General features: G+C 38.1%; 3 protein-coding genes across 4 annotated transcripts in view; 1 reads left to right on the forward strand and 2 right to left on the reverse strand.

Moving 5' to 3' along the window:
• Positions 1 to 5,094, reverse strand: part of apaf1 (apoptotic peptidase activating factor 1) — a 48,403-nt gene extending 43,309 nt beyond the window's left edge. The window contains exons 1-7 of the mRNA XM_015400893.1: positions 4,947 to 5,094; positions 2,305 to 2,477; positions 1,785 to 1,971; positions 1,385 to 1,585; positions 1,094 to 1,283; positions 776 to 888; positions 525 to 656 (exon numbers count right to left, since the gene is read on the reverse strand). Coding sequence (XP_015256379.1) covers positions 525 to 656; positions 776 to 888; positions 1,094 to 1,283; positions 1,385 to 1,585; positions 1,785 to 1,971; positions 2,305 to 2,448 — 967 coding nt within the window. The 5' untranslated portion in view covers positions 2,449 to 2,477; positions 4,947 to 5,094. The remainder of the gene's footprint in view (positions 1 to 524; positions 657 to 775; positions 889 to 1,093; positions 1,284 to 1,384; positions 1,586 to 1,784; positions 1,972 to 2,304; positions 2,478 to 4,946) is intronic.
• Positions 5,095 to 6,884: 1,790 nt separating this feature from the next.
• Positions 6,885 to 14,788, reverse strand: LOC107101821 (T-complex protein 11-like protein 2). 2 transcript variants are annotated; one of them, XM_015400881.1, is made up of 10 exons: positions 14,632 to 14,788; positions 12,509 to 12,665; positions 12,211 to 12,340; positions 11,597 to 11,717; positions 11,230 to 11,453; positions 10,985 to 11,121; positions 10,714 to 10,898; positions 8,721 to 8,902; positions 8,461 to 8,633; positions 6,885 to 8,094 (listed from the first exon to the last, which is right to left on the reverse strand). In XM_015400881.1, the coding sequence occupies exons 2-10, from the start codon at positions 12,651 to 12,653 to the stop codon at positions 7,886 to 7,888; spliced, it is 1,506 nt and encodes a 501-aa protein (XP_015256367.1). In that variant the 5' UTR covers positions 12,654 to 12,665; positions 14,632 to 14,788; the 3' UTR covers positions 6,885 to 7,885. The 2 variants fall into 2 exon arrangements, with proteins under 2 accessions (XP_015256367.1, XP_015256366.1); XM_015400880.1 differs by having other exon boundaries at positions 11,597 to 11,732.
• A 1,302-nt stretch (positions 14,789 to 16,090) lies between these two features.
• On the forward strand, positions 16,091 to 20,895 carry depdc4 (DEP domain containing 4). Its single transcript, XM_015400885.1, has 9 exons — positions 16,091 to 16,182; positions 17,504 to 17,927; positions 18,585 to 18,736; positions 18,812 to 19,007; positions 19,098 to 19,318; positions 19,406 to 19,548; positions 19,692 to 19,817; positions 20,270 to 20,348; positions 20,613 to 20,895. Exons 1-9 carry the CDS (start codon positions 16,104 to 16,106, stop codon positions 20,810 to 20,812), a joined length of 1,620 nt encoding a protein of 539 aa, XP_015256371.1. The 5' UTR covers positions 16,091 to 16,103; the 3' UTR covers positions 20,813 to 20,895.
• Positions 20,896 to 21,328: the final 433 nt, after the last annotated feature.

A 21,328-nucleotide genomic window follows, 5' to 3' on the forward strand; every position in this document is an offset into this window, starting at 1 on the left:
GGGCCCTATTGATCCAATTGAGCTTTCAGAGTTAGCGAAAGTATTATCTTTATGTTATGTTAGATTCCCCCTGATCTCCTCCTCCATTTTAGATATAATTAATCATCCCTGTCACTGGGATATGAACCTCAGGCTTTTAAGGTAGCTGTAATTTATGGCTGAAAATTTTTTTTTATCTGGGAGTCAATTCTCCACAAGCAGTAGTCGTGAAACCATGATAGGCCAATCAGCAGGTGTAGTCAGTGCTGCGCTGCACCAATGATGAGCGTAGAGGGAAATTACATTTTTTAAAAGAGGAATAAGAAAAAGGTAGGGAAATGTCTTTTACTTTTTAAAAATGCTCTTATTATCATAAAAAAAAAAAAGTACTCCATGCGCACATATTAGTAATAATTGGGAACTAATAGACATTTTGTGCCCTCATGTCAGTTCCTGACCCCCATAGAATCACTATATCTAAATATAAATAAGTTAATGTCATTTCTTTCTTTAGATCACAGTAACTTTATAAACAATTTACAGACCTTTACATTCTCTGACGATGCTGCGAGCCTCCTCAGGTAACGTGTTTGAGCTCATATTTGTGTACAGGGCCAGGATCTCCAGTGCCTTCTTATCATCCAGACCACTTTCTACTTCCACCTCATATTTTGGACCTAAAACATGAAAACAGAAGAGGAGATAAAACGCACTGCATGGGAAAAGCTGCAGATTTTCTTTTTCCTACTGCAACAAAAACAAAAAAGCTAAGCTGTGTTCGGAGGAGATTGCATACCGCTAACAGAGTCAGCGAGGCTTCGATTTCTGGTGGTCAGAAGAATCCGACAGTGAATGTCAAACACTTTAAGCACTGAGCTGTCCCAGATGTCATCAAGGATAAGTAGAGATCTAACAAACAAAACAGTAAAAAAATAAATAAATAAAAAAGAATTTCTGTTTCTGGTTTGACTGTTTTTTTTAATCAACATTTCATTTTATAGACCAACACAAAAATAGTCGATAACTGTGCTGTAAAAACACTGCATCCTTTAATTCTAAGTAGAAATAAAAGTAGTGGTTTTGAGCTGTAACAGAGGAGAATACGTCATCTTACCTGGGATACCTGCGCAGCATCAGGAAGCGCAGGCGCTCCTTAGCTTCATCGAGAGATGTGGGCGGCCGAATATTCGACTGGGAATCCTGGCTCTGCTCCAGACGAAAACACAGTGACTGGATCTTCACCAGCAGGTCTGGTTTCTCCAGCTGACCAATGGAAAGCCAATGAACCCCCCCTGGGAAACATTCTGTGGACAGAAGATGAGAAGAGGTGAGAAAATTTAAACTATTTGAACTTTTCCACTATCCGTTGCATCATGTTTCATTGAGTCATTCTGATTTTTTTCACCTTCTATGAGTCCATGGTCTCTGACGGCCTCAGCTGCAAGCACGGACTTGCCTGACCCAGCCATGCCAAACACGGTCACCCAGCCACCTGCATCTTTCTGGAGCAAATAAAGTTTCTCCCTGACCTTATTCAGCAACTCTGGTCTACTGACAAACACCACAGGCCTCTGCGGGACTCCACCTTCACTGAGCACACGCTGGACTGTTGGGAAAGGCAGGAAAGAGTTCATATAAGGCATCCATATTTGAAAAATTTTAAATATTAGGCTAAAAGATGAACTGAGCAGGTACCGTAACTAAAACGGAATGCACATGATTGCTTCAAAACTCAAACACCTACACACTGAAAACATAACATCTGAATTCCCCGCTCCTCTAGTCAACAACATCCCACTTCTCACCATAAGATAAACTGTCAAAAGAGCTTTTATTTCCATCCACCGACACGTCTGGTAGGTCTTTTTGCAGCAGTCTTGCCAGATCGTCATATGCCTCCTTAACCAGCGCATTGTAGAAGGAAATGAAGCAACGATTGTCTTTCTCCAGCACAAGCTTAATGAGCGCTGCAGCTTGGTCTTTTCTGGTGGGCTGCAGGCAGAAATAAACAATGACTCATGTGACCTGAATGGCACATCAGACACATTGAAAGCAAACTTAACCGTTCCATCACAGTGGTTATAGCTACTATATGCCTGGAAAGTTTTCGTTTTTCTCATGCTCGTATACAGCTATTATCTTACAGACATTACAAGAATGGAACTGATATTTACAAATAGAATTAGACAAATTATGGGGAAACCAAAGGAACCCTTCCACAAAGTCTAAAGAACTACTGATAAAGAGCAGGAAGGTAGTCTGGTATAAACAACTTGTAAAAACTTAGAGTAAGAGTAACTAATTATTCTGCTCAGCTTGGGTCACCTGAATCCTGATCTTCTCCTCCTCATCCACTGTCATCACACCATCACTGATCATGTGGTCCATAAGGAACTGGGGCTTGATGTCCTGCTCCAGTTGGTGGTGAAAGCGCATCAAGCTGCTCCGTGCCCGCTCCTCCAGGGCCATCTGTGCGGAGGTCACCGACCCTTCAGCAGCTGAAGATTTCATTAAAAAATTTACTGAGGTATTCGCTTAAAAAAAATGTTAAACCATTTCAAATAAAGTATTTTAATGTATTTAAAATTAAACCTATATCTATTGCAGTTTGCATAAACTAACTGTAGGAGCTATTTCTCCATTATTAAATCTTAAAATTTGGATTATTTAGTTTGATTTGTTATTTAGAATAGGATTTATTTAGAGATTCACTTATTTAGTTAATTAATTTTAGCTTGGGACGTGGGTGCTTCACAGTATAAATAGGGAGGTCTTAGGTAGCTCATTTTGCACGTGGGTGGTAATATGTTTTTTTTTTTACCAGTTCTCAGCCAGTTAATCAAACAGTGAGTCAATCAAAGAACAGGTGCAGGAATCAGAGAGATCAATAGAAGAATCCTGTGAGGCCTTTAACCTATTTGTACGTACGGAGAATAAAGCAAGCAAAGCACTGGATTTTGACCCTTTTTGATCTTTTTGGACTTCGTTAGCCAGAATCCACTGTTTTTTTCCAGTGGCTATTTCAGTTGAATTCACCTTTTGCTTTGATCACGTCTTAAGTTCTCCTGAATTGTAGTTTAGTACAAATATTCACTACACTTACATAAAAAACAGGAAAGTAAATGAAGGCCCACAGTACTACAGATCCTCCACTTTACTTAATAACAGTTATGAGAGTCTATGATTTACTGAAAAATGCAAAGCTGGCTGATTTCTTTTCTAAATTCTCCTGGACTAAAATCGTTGCTAAAAAGCAATAATTAAGGCAACCATGGCCTCATCAAAAGGTAATATGTTGCAAAAGGCTGAGCAGTAATGATGTTATGAGATGAGCTGAGGCTTCGAGATGTGTGTCATGATTCATTTAGGGGAGGGGCCAAAATTGATGATGACCAAAGCCTCGCTACAGTGATACCATGTGACCACTTCAGGAAGTGGTTCAGAAAGCTCAAGAATTTTGAAAGGCTTTGAACAGCCTCACTACTCGGTCAAGATGTGGGAGTTTGTGGGAGAGTCGCTGTCAGTTGGATAGAGTTTGAGTAGATTTGTTTTTCCAATCAATCTATTTGGTTAAAACTATTTTGGTTAAATTAAACAATGTAATGATCAAAATCTGCATAATCCACTGGACACAGTTGTAACTGTGTTAAGTAGTATTGCGCTCCATTGAATTGATATCAATGTTAGTGGCGTCATCTGTAAGACATAGGCTTCCACCCCTGAGGTTGCTGGTTCATAACCCACCTTTGACTTTTGAAAGTTGTGATGATACTTAAGTATTTTGGCTTATGAGACTAATTTGTATTGGTTTGCCCTAGTAAAAATATAGATTGGGTAATTGCACTGCCAAATTAGATTGGCTGAACTCATAACTTCCAACCTGATTACCAAAAACTGTGGAAACAACTATGTTTGAATAAAAATGACTAACACCTTTCATTTTGCTCATCACTGCCAAATTTTCACAAACACTTTCACTGTCAGCTTGAGTTTATTTCACTAAAATGTCAGAAAAACTGTGCACCTTAAATGATTACTCTCTTCTAAGACATTTTACACTAAAAAAAAAAAAAAAACTTACAAATGATTTAATTATACACACCAATCATTAACAATTTTAAAGGAACTTAAAAAGGGGGGGGGGGGGGGACAATTGCAAAAATTACAGATTTTATTACAAACTGTAGTTCTACTCGTTGAAGCAATCACTACTGAGTACCTTCATCCCAATATGCACAGATGCAATAATTACAGATGTAGCACAAATCCGTTATATAGTACATAGAAAGTGAATTGCATGAATGTTCTAGTTAACAGACATTAAACTATCATTATTCTTACACAAATATCCCAAAATAAGAATCTGACATTTGGGTTTGCATGAGGTGCCAGCCATAAGTACCACAACTACCAGTAGCCTGAAATAAACAATTATCTGCGTCAGACCCAACCCTGGTCCTCAAGGCACACTGCTCTGCATCTTTTGGATGTTTCTGAGCTTCAGCACACCAGATTCAGATGATTGCAGTTCAGCAAAGCCTGATAATCTGCTATCAATTGATAACAGGTGTGTGGAAGCTGGGAAACATCTAAAACATGCAGGGCAGTGTGCCTTGAGGACCAGGGTTGAAAAACACTGCGTTAGAGATCGTGGTAATGCATTAGTTTCACTATTAGAATGCAAGGACACACTGAAAGAAAAAGAGGAACATGAAAGTACTGAAAGCGAAAATATGACAGGGCTTATCAGATGCCCACCTGTTTTTAAGGTGACTAACTTCTCAAATCTACAGCTAACTTTTAAACGTCCATAAAGTCAAACAAATAACGAGAAACTGAACTTTAATACTTAATATAATAAACAAAAACCTATTTAATATCTAATAAACTGAGCTTTTAAAGGTATTTCTCAAGTCCATACACGACTTAGGCAGAGACAAAGAAAGCGGCAGGAAACATGTACTCACTGCTGTCTTCTGTGAAGAAATTTGGTGCTATGTGTTGAATTGTGACCGTCGCAGTTAACGCTCCTAGTTAGAAGATCCGAATGCTAGAAAAAAAACATAGCTTTCTATTTTAAAGTGACGCTACACGCCCAGTTTAAGAAGCGAGCTTCCGGGGTTTACAGCAAAAACAACTACTCCGGTTTGAGATAACCAATCACGTACCGATATGTCGGCCACGTGAGCAGTGACCTCACGAATTAACGAAGCAGTAACTGGGCAAACAGCTGCTGCGTTCAGGTAATTTTCTCCGCGTCGTACATTTCTAACGTAGCCAATTTGTTAAAAAATTTTTCAGCAAGTAATGTTTCTAAGACATCCATATAACAAAATACAACAGATGTTTAGCAAATTGATTTGTTGCACCGTACTGTACGCATGTACATTTGGCGTCTGCGAATGTATCTAAAAATAAAAGATTAACCATCCTTCAGATTTTGTTTCACGATTCTGGGGTGATAATTTTGTGATTTTAATATGTGTGTGTTTTCAACTCAATAGTTCAATTAAACCTAGTCTGATTAATATAGGAGGAAATAAATCAGTTTAAGCACGATGGTGCCTTAAAAGTTAACTTTCCAGACAACACCCAAAGGTAACTGGTATTGCTTGATGACAGCTACAGATTGCGTTTGTTGTTTGTGTGTTTTTCTGTGTTTGGTACGTGTTTGTACAGGATAACTTGAAAAGTTTGTTGATGACCCAGATTATAATCTCTATAGTTTTTTATTCATTTATTTTTATTATTATAATTTTTTAAGATTCTCCAACATTATGAAATAGTGCCATTTGGTGGAACAAACAGTTCCCCTCTAATCCAGAGGGTGGAAGCAATGAGTATTGACAGGCTAGTATTCAGCAAAGATTAATTTTATAGCAAACAAAAGCATATCAAATGGTTGGTTTGTTATCAGGATCAACATAAAAACTTCTGAACAGATTTTTTTTATTTTTTATTTGCACCTCATGACAAGAACTAATTAATTAAAATCTGGTAATGATCAAGATCGTGTGCAATTTTAACTGGCGTTGCGGCAATACCATTTTTTGGCCCCGATAGCCGAGACCTGGCTTTGCCGTATCGGCCGATACCATACCGATACCATCTGTTTGAAATTGATATGTGTGTGTGTATATATGAAGAACTGCATACTACTTGGATGTAAAATAATTGCCATCATGGCTGTGTCAAGCTGCTGCCTACCTTTGTGAAGCAGGAAAAAAAAATACTAATAAAAAGTGAATCCAGAAGAACTTTTTATTGCCTAATGGGTGACAATAGTTGAATAAACTTTTTGCTATATTATTAAAGTATTTCTGATTCTGATTCTGATTCTGATTGCTCTCAAAAATTGTATTGGTGCCCTATTTGTTGGTACTCGCCGATACCAATACCACCATTTTAATGCTGGATCGGGGCCCCGCCTGATACTGGTATCGGTATCGCTGTAACACTACTTTTAACAATAGGTGTAAAGTCACAACATGGGTCAAAATGTGTGGTTTGGTGGAGATCTGCACTCTAAAAGTGCTTTTTTATATTATTCTGCTACCGGTGCTCAATTCTGCAGCTTAATATTATTTCTTAATACTTAAGAAGACATTTTTTTTTGGTTGTAAGGATCCGGTTAGCAATTTACATCACACAGAAAATCTTTAATATCACACTTGGTTTATTTAGTTTCCACTATTCACACTTCTTATTCAAGTTTTTTTTTTTTTTTACATCAATTGTGGTACAGACAAAAACTGATATAAACCTCCCACATCTGTCTGTAAACTGCTTTTCTTTGTGCATTTTAAGGTTTTCAGAGGTTTTCAGGACATTTTCAAACTCTCAACTCAAACTATGAGTTTAGCACCTTTTTTTTTAACTTTTTTAAACAACAAAAAAAAACACAAATACTGAAAAACATTATAAGGTGTACAATGAAAAACAAACTATATAACATGCCGTCCACTGGCAAATGTGTCAACAATACAAGTAAAAACATAACATGTGGCAAAGAACTCCAACACCAAGCTACTCATGCAAACAGGAAATTAAAGTTCTGACAGTTAAACATTTAAGCACTGAATGTGGCACTTACTATATACAGCATGATAATACCAGAACTAACTTAAATATTCAGTTTCTTATACTTGTATCAGTAATAAACACCTTGGATATGCAAGGAATCTGTAACACTTCTCTACCAAATCTCTAAAAATATAAGCATCTTCTCTGTCTTGCTTTACATTTGATTATATGTGTTATAAAGATGTGCCCTTTGTCGTCTTATTTACAGCTTTGAGCAAAAAGGGGGAGGAAAGAAATAAAGCTGGATGTCAGATAATGTTCAGAAATGGAGTATTGTATCACTGAGTTTGTGCTCTGAAACTAAATGTTCACAATTCAGCTCACAATTAAAGCTGTTCTAGGATTTACTGTAGAAATGTTGAGATACAAATTGTTAGGTTTATTCAATGATGATAATTAAAGTAATGTTTGTTCATATGAAACATTGTAGAAATGAGATGCTTCACTCCTGTCTCATGATTCAGTAGGGAGACCATCCTGCCTTGTCATTCTAGTCGAGCATCCTGTCTTTATGAACTGATCAATTGTTCTGTCAGAGAGATACTCTGTTTGTAACCATGTGTCATGTTCTGTTAATAAAACGCTCTGCAGAGGATGTCCGATGCGAGACAGTGTGTTTGAATCTGGGGTTCAACTGTCTCTTCTTCTGCAGAAGCCGTATGAAAAATACCTTACTGTGTATTTCAGTTCTTCTTTTGCAAACCTACATTTATGAACCCAACACAAATAAAAACTGGAGACAATCCAGTTGCATGAAGCACAACTGACTACTTTGACCTTGTTTGATATTTGAGCTTTTTTCAGTCAAAAACATATGGTTGGTCTAACTGCTACCAAACAGCAGCTTCTTGATGATGTCCAGGTAGAACGGTCCATAGACAGCCCTGTTGTTTTCAATCAGGAAGATGAATGATTTTCCCGTCAGTATTAATTCAGGCTTGATTGCGGCCAAGCCTGCTGGTACCTGCTCAAGTTTGTTCTTGGTGTTAGGGTTGGAAAGGAGCGCCGCAAAGTACTGCTGCACTCGATCCTCTGCAGAAAGGATATGACAAAATCAGGTCAGATTTAAAAAAAAAGTGCACTATTTAGGGTATTTATCACACCTAGATGCAAAAAATCTTTCATGTGAAAATTCAACACTAAATAAACTCAAATTTCTACAGATTTGGGGTCTTTACCAACCATTTTTAAAAGTAAAACTACATATTTATTTTTAAGTCTTCAAATGTTGGACTAGCAGACAATGCAGAAAGTTGGGTTGTTTGATGCAAAGATTGATGTTTTAATAGAAAAAAAAACCCCAACAACAAACAAATGACAGTTATTTACTGTACTAAAAAAAAGAAGAAAAGATTAAGGTAGAAGCAGCTCCCTGAGTCACTTTTATTAGATCCTTACCAACAAGAGTACGGATGGGGTTGTCCTTCTGGCTGATGCTGCAGATCTGTCCTGTAAGTGTGGTCTGCATCTCTGGGGTCAGTGGAGGGTAGCCTCTCACTGTCAAAGACTTGTTGAGCTCACAGCCTATCTGAGCACTGACACCCTCAAGTGTTTTTTCCAGATTAAAGTCTCTGTAAATAGAATGAAAGTTTAATTCTCCTGAAAAAGATAATGATTCATGTGTTTGAATGTGGGGATAGAAATGAGGATGAACTGACGGTCTATGCATGCCCTCTAGCAGAACACTGATCATCTTCTTCAGGCAGTCAGAGAGCGAGGAAATCCCTTGAATCGGCCCCCTAATGGTGCTGTTCACAATCAGCAGCACCTCATTCACCGTCTCTAACAGCTTCAGCTGCCTCTGAATCTCCTCCAGACGGGATTCGTCCATTACCCAAGTCTACAAAACCACAAAGAAGCAATAAAATACATATGTTTAGATACCCTTAGGACAGGGGTCGGCAACCCGTGGCAACCTGGAGCTTCTTCAAAAGTTTATTAAAAAGATTTTCTTTTTTAGTTTGTTTATTTATTTGTATAATAAAGATATTTAAATGATAAATGTAAATATTTCTGTCAGCGAAGATTTTAATCATACCCTGCAACACACGTTGCAGTGCTGTGCAGTGACAGGCAGGTGGATGTTGAAAACAAAGGGGAAAAAAAAGGAAGATAGATGATGAAAACAGAGGATTCAAAGAAGGATGGACCGAATCATTGGCTTTAATTACCAATGTGGTAGGATTGCCTGCATGTTTGCTTTGTAATGAGAAGTTGTCAAGTAGAAAAAAGATTCATGTTAAACATGCAGCCGGTCACCAAGTTGGGAATGAGAGAAAAAGTGCGATTGCAGAACTTCTGGATAAATCAGATGAGTGCAAAGATAGATTTAAGAAGTGGAATGCATCTCCAAAATCCACTACTGCAGCTAGTTTTGTTGCAAACATGGAAAACCGTTCACCGATTGAACAGGTAGCGATCTTATGCAGGTATGTGAACTTTCTACCATTTTTTCCCCCAAATCCTCAAAATAAAAATGACACCAAAATCTGATTTCTTTATCATGTTTCTATAATTTCATCAATGTAATAAAACCTAATACATGAAACCACGTGGTGAAGGGGCGGTGAAGAGCGTTCAATCCTCCTCAATCACCTGGTGCTACTATGGAAATTATACTTAAAGCACCGAATATCGTACAGCAGAGTCACATGATGTGACATTTGCTCCAGAATAAACATTTAACCATGAATGCTTATTATATATTTAAGCCCACATAGTTCTTTTTTAAAGTGGACTAATGCACTTAGCTGTCATGCCATATCGGGCTTATATAAGACTTTTACATTTTTGCGGCTCCAGAAAGATTTATTTTTTGTTTGTTTTTTTTGGTCCATTATGGCTCTTCGAACTGTTCGAGTTTCCGACCCCTGCTTTAGGGCTCTGTCACACCTTACCAATTTAGACAGCGTGTGCCCGACTTTCCCAGAATCTCCTAAAACCCAGGCATATGCTAAACTTTCCATGTACTTTTTCAATTTTGGGCATAAAAATAGAGTATTTATAACGAGTCCAGAACTTATGTCCAAAGACAGCCTAACTTATGCATAACGCACGGCAGCATAAAGCCCAACAAATGATGCACAAGCATCATTTGATGGGCATTTTGAAGAAAGTTAAAGCTCCCCCAAAAAAAGGAATAAATAAAAAGATAAAGAAAGAAAGAAGGTTTGCAGTCGCAGCAGATTCAGTCATGTCTGCTAGGAAGTTTGTTGGTCGTGGCCGTGAATGCAGGGAGGATCCATCACTCTCACTCTCTCGCTCACCCTATGATGGTGATACAGTTTGGAGAAGAACTGACGTTTTCCTCCTGTGAACCCCCTTTTATACCAAAACACTGCCAATATGGCATTATACAGTAGCTGTAAGTTAGAAACACGTTTAGCGGTCACCTGGAACACGTCAATTACGTTGATATGCATTTGACATAAGTTCTTGATAAGTTACGCTTAAGTTATGCATAAGTTACTCGCACACATCCAACATATGCCAGCGTTTTTTCCAGATTTTTCATACGTCAGGCATACGCCGGCTAAATCGTCAAGGTGTAACCAGGGCTTTAGGATGAATGTGGAGCAAATTTTTGTTTCGATAAAATGAGGAAAAAAGCTAAACAAAATAAAAGGAGGATACATAAACAGAACGGATTACCTCAGGCACTGGAGTCTTAGAAAAGTCCCAAGTGAGGAGACTGAGGCAGGCTGTATTGAGGATTTGGTTTGGACCAGGAAGAGTTTGCTGCCCTTCCCTGGGATCAGACTTTGCTGGAGGGACGGTTGCCGGCAGCAGCTCCTCCAATGCTGACTTGATCCAGGCGGTGGTGCGGTCTAAAGCAGCTAAATACAAAACAGTTTTGGTTCTAACTTTGGGACTTATTTATTTCACACTATTCCGAGAAATAACACTTTTTTTCTTTACTCACTCGGCGTTTTGTCCAAGATGCCCTGAAAAGTTTCTCTCTCGTATTGAACCCCGTTCCTCTGCAGAAGAGGTTTTAGGCTTTGAATTGTAAGGCTGACATGGTCTGCTCTCATCAGGTTCAGAACACGGAAGATCTCCCTTGTGAGCACAAGAAAAATCAAAAGGCATTTTATTTTTGTTTTACAAACTCAACAAATATAACAGCTTTTCTCACTTAAATGCATAAAAGCAAACAGTTTTATTTACTTGAATAGTGTAACAATGTTGTCTGTGCTTTCCTGTAGCTTCCTGATTTCTCCATCCCTCACTGGAGCACACATCTTTCCCATGGTGGTAATGATATAAGACGCAAGTCGCTGGATGTCTACAGCTTCATTTTCAGCCTGCTGACGAATTAGGTCCATGTCCAGCACCTCCATGATCTGGGTCCGCATCCGATTGGCACCCGGGTTAAGGAACGACAGCAAGATCTGTAGGGAAGGGCAAAACACTTAGGTTGAACGTCATTCTATGCTGACCATATTTGGGTTTTTAACTCACAGACACAAGAGAGAGGAGGCAATCTGGTTTGAACTAATGTAAAGAAGCTGCTAACATCCGATGCAGCACTGACCTCTCTGATCTCCTCTAATAATTTAATGGCGTGCTGATACTCAGGCGGGTCGTCGTTCAGCTCAGTCTCCAGGATATCCCAATAGGCCTTTTGGACATTATCTCTTACTGCATTCAATAAACTGCAAAAAAACAAACTATTCACTCTGTAGAACACAGTGAACACAAATGCTGCAGTGTGTGACTTTTGCCATGAATTTTATATCTAATAAGCTGATTTAGGTTTTTGGATTCTAAGAAGCAGCTTTCAGGTTACTAGCAACTGTCAGCTTTTTATTTACTGCTGGAATTAGACTTTAAATTATTTGGAAACGACTTCACAACCTTTTACAGACCAGAACGCAGCAGCAATCGCTTCTCTAAGATCACTGCTAAAACTCTGCATTTTTGTAGAAGTAACACCACTCTTGAATCTTAAAGCTACACCAAGGGTATACTTAGTATTTTATATGAATCTTCAACTATTTTGTTCAATGCTAGACTTAAAAAAAAGCATTTTTCCCCCTTATTTGATCAGTTATTACCATAGAAAGATATGAGAGAAATTAACATTAAATTCCATTTTAGTTCCCATTGGACACAGACAAACATACTTAAATGGATTATGGGAAGTACCTGTTCTGTGGTCCTCTGTTTAGGTCCAAATGGAAATCAAAATTGGCAATCTCATGTGCAAGTTTGAGATTAAAAAGTTCTCTTCCAGCCTCCATGACTTCATCTAGAGACAGGGTTTTGGGTGGACTTGCTGTGGGAAGAAAACATAGTTATTAAAGCCATGGAAAGGTATTAATTGATAAATTTACAGCAGTTTAAAGTAAACACCATCTTGTAAAATAGAAGCCAGCTACAAGAAAAGTAGAGAAAACAAGTGATGGACAACTTGAAAAACTTGCAAATACTGAAATGGACTAACAGGAAGGTGTGCTTTGTTTGCTGGAGCCGTCGCTGTTGAAACTGTCACGAGAGCAGTCTTGGTCACTAGTGAGCGATGACTCCACATCGCTGCTTTGGTCCTCACTCCTGGATGATGAGTTGGCCCTCTCATCATTTAGAGGCATCCTGGTTTACAGCTGCACAGGAGATATTCATAAAACACAAGGTCTTGCCAAAATTCCCTTTGAATCAAATTTTCTCTCATCACAATTTAAAAGGTACTTTATTTTATTATTTTTTTATGAGATAGACCACATACTGTGAGGATTGTTTTGAAGTTGAGGGAAGCGATTCCTTAAATAACTCTTCTCCTCCACTACTAAATTCCCAATTATTGAAGCTTAAATTTCCACTTTTCCAAATTTTTAACAAGTTATAAATCTGGGGTATACATATCAGTTGATTCAGTTATGAACTGTCCTTAGTGCCAAACACATAAAATACCATCTCATCTAAACAGCATTAAACTGCCGAAGAGGAAGAGGGCGAAAATTTTTTGTTGCCTATGACTGCATCAAAAACACTGCTACACACAACAGCTGGTAGGCTGGTTACCACAGATACGGCGATAGCTATTGAAAGTGATACCACTCGAGCTATCGAACACAGAGGATTTCAACAGGATGTAGTGTTAAACTCAGACAACACATAAGGGATGTGCTTAATTGTTTGGTTTTAGCCTCAAAGGAAAACATTAAAAGACGACTCTCCAACAGAAAGCTGGTAAAATGACATAACAGGGGGGATCATTTTACACCTGACCATTCGCCGTCTGTTTGATAGAGCAGTATATCACCCCATGGGGAGCATTACTTTGCTTTTATTAGCAAAAACACCGAGTACAGGACATGCAGAGGGAAACTTGCATCGTTTTACTTCCTGGTCTCAGTTATCTGCAGCCAGATATGAATACATGCTCAGCTCTGGCAGTATAAAGATAGCTCAAGGGGTGAGCATGAAGGGAGGGAAGGGGGGGTTAACAAGATTAAATTCTGCAAATGATCATCAGCTAAAACTGACAGCTAAATCAAACTGAAGCAGCATTATTTTTTTTAAAGATAATCCAGTAGGTTTGAGTGGAGCAAGATAATTAGGGATTAGATGTAATCTTTATTAGGAAAATCCCTTTTGGATGTTTTCTGAATATGTAGAACTAAATGTTGGCTCAAAATAATGCAAACCAGGCTGAATTAATATTCTTTAAACATGAAGAAAAAATTAAATAACAATGTTACACAGTTTTTACATTGTTATAATTACATGTAACAAGTGACATATTTGGACAAAAGTATAACAATTTCCATCAATGTTCAATAAACAGAAAACAATAGACTAAAATTGTGTTTTACATTAAACAATAATAAAAGCTATTGAAAAGGATCTGATTATTTAGTCTATAATCAAAACATTAAACAACCACATTTTAGAATGATAATATACCAATATTTTCTTCAATTTAATGTAGTTGCTGCAACAATGGGGTGAAATAAATACTAAAATATCTATAGATTTATATAATGATCACCTAAAAGACCAAATATTACAGCAGAATAATGTAAACAAAGCATTAAATAAGGAAGGAGGGGCAATCTACAGAGGAGCTTCTGCTATTGGCTGCTGCTGCCTGTCAATCATCCTGCCATGGAAAACCTTTGGTTGTCTAGTTCTGCACATGGATAAAAAATATCCACACATACGTAAGAAATTAGTGCACGTGATCAGAGCTACTGACCAAAACAAGAACCTTGTGTACATTTGAGGCCGTAGGTTAGATTTTAACTCATAACATCTGTTTGTGCAACGACTGAATGCATTCAGTTCAACTCGGCGAACACGGAGCGAAATGTCAAACTCGACAATAATGTTTACATTTAACTGAATGTCTCGTGAAGCATACAGGCTGTGTTTTTCTTGGTCCAGCTGTCAAAGATCAATGCTTTTGTTTGCCTTAACGTCTTCGACTTTCAATCTAATACTGTACTTTTATTTCCGCTTTAAAACAAGGTGACACTCGGTGGTAATAGTCAACGTCGTCAAAAAAACAGCTATTGAATTGGACGGGATACTAAACTATAGAGTATCCTTCACAAAAATAGGATTTACCTCATGGAAGTTCGCACAAAAGAAGACTGAAACTGTCTCAGCAGCGTCGAGTTCAGCTCTATTTGCCGTTTAAAGGTCCCAAGCTCCGAGTCTAATGGTTCAAACCATTTCACTCATGTTGGTCTTTCAGTGCTAAACAAGCTAACAAACAACATCTTATTTCACAAAATAACTGATATCTACATTTTATAGTATGTGCGACACTAATGTAAGTGGTAAGGAGGTTCGAGAAGGATACTATTGGTTAAACGTAAAGTTGCAAATGTCATATAAAATGGTATTGTCCAATCTGCCTCACAACCCAGGGGTACGGCAAACCATAGTATCATATAATCAGACAGCTTGTTTATCTGACTTTTTAACCATTAAGAATGTATGATGACTTATACAGATTTATTTTGTCATTTTGTGTACGCAAACGGAAATTTCGTTAAGAATAGCTCTCCAGATAATTTAATTTTTTTTAAAGTGCATACTTGAAAACAGCAAAAAAAAAAAAAAAAAAAAAAAAAAAAAAAAAAAAAAAACGTAAAATAAGTAATACAATCATATGACTGTATATTTACAGTTCTAACATTTCAGGCTTTTTTAAGAATATTTTCTTTAAAATAAAAATAGGGGCTGCTCAATGGCACAGTGGGTAGTACTGCTGCCTTGCAGCAAGAAGGTTGCGGGTTCTCTTTCTGCATGGAGTGTGCATGCTCTCCCTGAGCATCCATTGGGTTCTCTCCGAGTACTGTGGCTTCCTCACACAGTCCAAAAACAGGATAATGTTAAAAATAACAATAAGACTTGGACTCAGGCAACTTTTATTGTCATTTTGTATACACAACACACAGTGTACACAACACGAAATTTTGTTTTGTACAGCTCCCATGACATTTCTATTTCTTAAAGTGAACGGCATATTTTGTGGAATTGTCGAGAGCTATATCAAGTCGCTGCCGCCATGATGAATGTTCAACAACAATAACAAAAACAGTAATACAAATATAAAATCCATTATTCTGTTTTTCACAATAAGGCATTTAAAACATCCAGAATATGCTTGTCCTTGTCTTCCATTGTCATCTTAGATGACTCAGACAATGTTATAAAATACATGATTTTTTTTTTTCGTGAGCTTTTGACCTTAGACTTTAAACTTTACATAATACCATTTAAAAGGCTCTGATATAGTACAAGTCTAATTTAAAGTTTTTTAAGGCTGATCTGTTTTATGATCTTAAAACATACTAGATTTGTATAGCTACATAAGTGCTCATTTAAATGTGGGCAGGACAAAGAAAACTCCAAGAGTATATGTTTGTTTGTGTTTAACTATTAAATGATAAAGCTGACTTCCATTCACCTAGAAAGGACGTTTTTTTGTTTACAGACCTTTCTCGTCGAGGTGTAACTCTTTTCCTCGCCGCTTGGGAGCAGCAGTGTGTGCCTTATTACCATGTACCAACGAAGAAGAATATAGTTGTATGATGGCGGTTGATTTGACTCCACGGTTTCGAAGGTTGAATAGTCAAACGAGAAGTCTCAGAGAAAATACACCGAATGGTAAGATTTTAGCGAACAAATATATTTATTTAAAATAGCCACAAAAACTTTGAACTGGAATATATCTTTATATAAATAATTTGAATAGCTACCTCCTCTTAGCTCGATGTTGTTTTGCACTTCGAACCCTCAAAGTGGTTTTTTATCTGTTTTTCTTTAGTCTAGGGAAGAATTATAACTGATCTCTTATTTTATAGCATCTAACTACAGACCTCAATAACGAAATGTAATATAACGGAAGTTTACTCTGTTTTAATTTTGCTGCTTAAAAAGCGATTATGAAATTCCTCTGGAAAGTGTTAATATAACTGGTTTTCTAACATTATAAATTTCCCAGTTTTCCCTGACCTGCTTCCTTAAACCTTCTGAAGAACCAATCACCATATCATGATACCGCCACCTACGTGCCACGCCATCTTTCTTGTTCTCCATGTAAACCAAAAAAGTCCTGTGAACTTTTTGTCTTTTGGTGTTTCCACAGTGCTGTTTGTTCACTAATGTTCTCTGAAAAACCTCAGATCAGCTGTAGTTGTAGGGAAATTAAATTATGCACAGTTTGACCCTATTTAGCTGATTCATCAAAGCAACGGGCTTGTTTTATTTAAGAGTGTTAGACTAAGGATGAAAGATTTTCTGCTACTATTTTATTTCTAAAATCCTAATATTCCACCTTGTGTTGATCCGTCTTATATGATCCTCCAAAACATTACCTTTATGTTGTCAAAAGTGAGACAGTTCTTGGGTTATGGACACTTTCGCATGGCACTCTTTATCATTTTGAGACATACAACACACCTGCAGCACCTTTTAGAGATCATCCCCTATTTGAACTTTCAGATTTCATGTTTGCTGGTGAAGATTCTCAGTCATCTAGGTCGTAGTCGTTTTCACAAAAGTTAAAAAAAACAATCCACTGGACTTTGTTTCCAAGTTTGGAAACGTTTTGCTTCCCATCATGGACACTTTTTCAATTCAGGATTTCAGAATAGCGTTGAGTTCGAGGCTTTATAGAGTGGACTTGTTCAATTTACATGTTTTCTAAGTCAAAACAAGGCTTTGTTTTTTTGGTTCCTTCTATAAAGCCTTGAACTCAACGCTATTCTGAAATCCGGAATTGAAAAAGCTGCCTGGATGGGAAGCAAAACGTCTTCAAACTTGGAAACAAAGTCCAGTGGATTGTTTTTTATCTTTTTTTTTGCAAAGAATTCATCTTTTTTTTGTAAATAATCATTTTTAGGACAGAGTTTGATACTTACCCGTTACCACTTTTAAAGAAACCCCCTTTTAAGTCCACCCAATTTGAACCATGATCTTCCAACAGATTTCTCAAGGCCTTTCGGTGCGACTCAGCTTTGGCAGAACATCATCCATGCCCTGCGGACTCAGGTGGAGGTGCGTCGCCACAGGAAGCACCTCCGTGTTCACACCGAATGCTTCACCGGCTCGGACGCCGTGGATGCAGTTCTCAGCTACCTGATGCAGAACGTGGTGTTCTGCACCAGCGAGGTGTCGCGCCTCAAAGCTGCTCGGCTCTGCCAGGCTCTGATGGAGGCCAAGGTGTTTGAGTCGGTGGGCACAAAGCTTTTTCGCAGAGACAAAGAGGCGACTTTTGAGGACAGTAGCGGCAGTCTTTATCGTTTTATGGAACAGAAGACCATAAATGGTCCTGCCATCAAGGAGGACAGCAGGGATGCAGAAAACATTCTTCTAGATGAACATGAGACAAAGAGGAAGAAGATCTCAAGGTTGGATCAAATTTTATTTTCTCAGAAGTGTGATTGTGTCTTATCTTAACTTTGTTGTTCAGATGACATTCATGCAGTCTGATTGAGCATGGACGTTATATTAATTAACTTTTATTTAATATTTCCATGTAAATAATCTTGGTTTTTATGTATTTGTAGTTTATGAGGATTGGTGACTTCCCTCTTTTTTATTGTTAAATCCACTACGTGAAAAGCTAAAGTATACTTGGCAGCAACCGGGCTCCACAGCATGATGTTGCCTACGCCGTGCTTAACAGTTGGCTGATGGGAAGCCAGCTTTGTCTTTCGACAAAAACAAAAATTTCTTTCGGTTCTTCCAAGATGTTGTTGTGCCTTTAAACTCCGAATATAGGAGATTGATTAGGATGTTTAGAACAACCGAGACTTAATCCGCTGCTACATTAACTTCATGTCATTAACTGAATGATTTAAATGATTCTGAACAGGAGTGTGTTGGTGAAAATAGCTTGTACTTACTATGTATATGTGGCTGAATGTTTAGATGTTAGCCTTACTACTGTGGCCTGTTGCGTATCAGAAAACGTTCAATACTAATTCAAACCTGTGCAATTAATAGTTCTTTTGAGTATATAAAGTCAGGTGTTGTTCTTTCCCTCCACTCTTCTTGCCCTTTAGGCTTAATGAAATGAGGACCTTCTCCAACCCTCTTGCCGTCGAACCATCAGACAGGAGAGTCGAGCGGCTTTTCCGGACCATTAACCTGCAAACGTCCTTCTCCCCTGTTAGGAACAGAGCAGCCTCCGCTTCCAACTTCTTGTCTAAAGCTGGTAATAATAGAACAGTTTGGTTTTGGGATGTTATTATTTTAGTTGTTTATTTGTATTTTTTCCCTCTTACCGCAGTGGTGGATGAGGTTTGGAAGCAGCAGACCCTCCTGCAGCTGCTGCTGATCATAGAGCTGCCAGTGTTGGACTGCATACTCACCTCTCCTGAAAGGCTTCGGCCTAGAACCTGCAGGGCTCCTCTGGCCAACTGTGACCTGGTTATCTCTAACACCTGTCTGGAGAGAGACCTCCCTGACTCACTTAGCCTCCTTCAGTCCGTACCTGATCAAATGTTTAAACACTGACCCTTCGCAATGTGTGTTGGGAGGATTTTGAATGTTTCACCCCCTTTTTCTCCCCTCAGAATGGATTCATGGCTTACAGCGGCAGCAGACTGCCTTGAGCTGTTTCCAGATCAGCTGATTATGGTCACAGGGGAAAATCTCAGCCAACAAAGTGGTGACAGTGCAGAGCAGAAGAGACTCCTCTTTGACACCATTTCCAAGTATTACAACGGACAGGAAAAAGCGCCACTAATATCAGGACGCTACCTGGATATACATGTCGCAATTCTGCATTTATTGGGTAAGAGCAGGCCTGCAGATGTAGGATGACATGTGAAGGGTTGAAGTATGAAGTTGTAGTTTCTAAAGCCTTTAGTTGGTTCTTTAGATGATGGGAAGACGCGGGAAGCCGTCAGAGCGTCTCAGCTGTGTTTGCGGCTGCTGGAGACGAGTGTGAGGGATGAACTGAGGAGACTCCTGGCCTTCATGGCTGCTGCTGCTCAGTCGGAGGCTTGTCGGCTGCAGAAGCAGGTAACAAAAAAAAACTGACCTCCCAGCTGCTTTTCCTCTGTATCTGCATTTTTAATATGTTTAAGAAAAAAGCTCCTATATTGATTGTTTTCGTTGATAGAATTAGAGCTGATTGACTCACTTCAGCCTGTTTATTTCTTTAGGTTGACAACAGGACTTTTGTCTGCCGCACTTTTCAGAGAGCTCTTGTTCAGAGCCATGAACTCACTCGACCTCAGAGCGAAACCCTGGTACTGTTTCTCATGGACCATCATGCTGAACTCTTTAAGGTGCGTTGCTTTTAGGGCCATTTGTTAGATTTCACTTTTAGATCCAGGAAAATCCTTCTGTATCTCACAGCTTTATCAATCTTGTGCAGAAACTAAAAAAAAACGGAACAAAAGGAACCAAAAAACCCTGGAAAAAGAATTAAAAAACCAATAAGAAAACCACACTTTAATGTACGTTTATCAGGATTTTCAGTTTTTGTCCTGCTTTAAGGTGAACATCTAAAGTAAGTCTATAACAGATATTTCTTTTTCACATTTTTTCCTTATTTCCATCCCTCTGCTCAGAGTGATGTTAACTGTTAGTTCACCACAAACTTTAACAACAGAATTAAGGGGTGCTGCATCCAAATGAAAGTCCACTTTTTAAAGTTTAAAGAAATGTACTTTAAATATTTTTGTAACATTGTATAAAGATTATTTTCTCTTGTATTTCCTCCCTGGCTGCTTGAAAGACTCCTGCAGCACTTATTGAAGCGGTGAGAAGAGCATTAAGGACCTTGCAGCAGGGGAAGGACCCAGATTCAGTTGCTAGTAAGTTGAACTTTGATGAAGCTGTAACATGTCATCTAAAATAAATCAGTTTTGAATTAATTTTTCTTTTCATTTTGTAAAGAAATATTTTTGTGCATTTGATTTAGATATGCAGTCTGAATTTCTAACTGCAGAAAGTCATAATCCTTGCAATTCTAAAGTTGTTTTTATGTCCACTTGGGGGCGCTGCTGCTCCAGGTTTCACCTGAATGGTAAAGTAATTTAAATGCAAAGTTAATACAAACTGTTCCCTCTGTTTTGCAGCCTTTACTTTCTGCCAAAGGGTAACCCGGCAGGAGTATGAAGATCAGCGGGAAGCCAGCACTCTTGAAAGTCTCAAAGAGCTCCTCTGTCACATTTCATCCAACACGAGCATGGCTGCAAAGGAGAAGAGGAAGCTGCTCAAGGAGTTTGAAAAACATCACCCAGTGGTCTTCCTCCAGCATTTTTCTTACTCTTTCTAAATCAAATGCTGTCAAAATTTAATTTGATATGTGAAGAAAATTGAATAATTTTAACCAAAATTTGCAAATCAAAGTAAAAAAAAGAAAGATTATCCTAAATCAAATTAATGTTGAGACTTGTTGCTTTGTGTTTGAGTTGTTTTAGGAAAGCATATAATGAAACGAAAATGGATAAAGGTAGGAACTTTTGTTATTTGAAACTTGATTACGATAAACCCCGCTTGATGTTTTAATTTAACATTCTTCCTGTGCAGTGTTATAACACATTTATATGTAAAAATATCAGTTGGAAAAAAGTTTTTGTAGCTGACCTTGTTTTGTTGCATCAAAAGGTGTAAGAAAAGGGAAGGAAAATAATGACACTGAATTTTGTGGTATAAATCTTTTTTCTTTTTTTTTTACTTTTACATTAGATTTAAATGAAATGAAGGCTAGATTAATGGGTTATTATGGTAGTACCTCAGGGTAACATTTCATTTGTAGGTTCTCAGGACATTTAGTGCTACTAACTATAAA

Source organism: Cyprinodon variegatus, unplaced genomic scaffold, assembly GCF_000732505.1.
Source record: "Cyprinodon variegatus isolate N-32 unplaced genomic scaffold, C_variegatus-1.0 Scaffold1159, whole genome shotgun sequence".
NCBI lineage: Eukaryota > Metazoa > Chordata > Actinopteri > Cyprinodontiformes > Cyprinodontidae > Cyprinodon > Cyprinodon variegatus.

Coding starts and splice junctions, on each gene's coding strand:
- LOC107101821 (XM_015400880.1), bottom strand. CDS start 12,653: ATGCCTCTAAATGATGAGAGGGCCAACTCATCATCCAGGAGTGAGGAC. Junction 11,454..11,596: donor TATTAGAGGAGATCAGAGAG/GTCAGTGCTGCA, acceptor CCTTCCCTACAG/ATCTTGCTGTCGTTCCTTAA. Junction 11,122..11,229: donor AACATTGTTACACTATTCAA/GTAAATAAAACT, acceptor TGTGCTCACAAG/GGAGATCTTCCGTGTTCTGA.
- depdc4 (XM_015400885.1), top strand. CDS start 16,104: ATGATGGCGGTTGATTTGACTCCACGGTTTCGAAGGTTGAATAGTCAA. Junction 19,319..19,405: donor CGCAATTCTGCATTTATTGG/GTAAGAGCAGGC, acceptor TTGGTTCTTTAG/ATGATGGGAAGACGCGGGAA. Junction 20,349..20,612: donor GGACCCAGATTCAGTTGCTA/GTAAGTTGAACT, acceptor TCTGTTTTGCAG/CCTTTACTTTCTGCCAAAGG.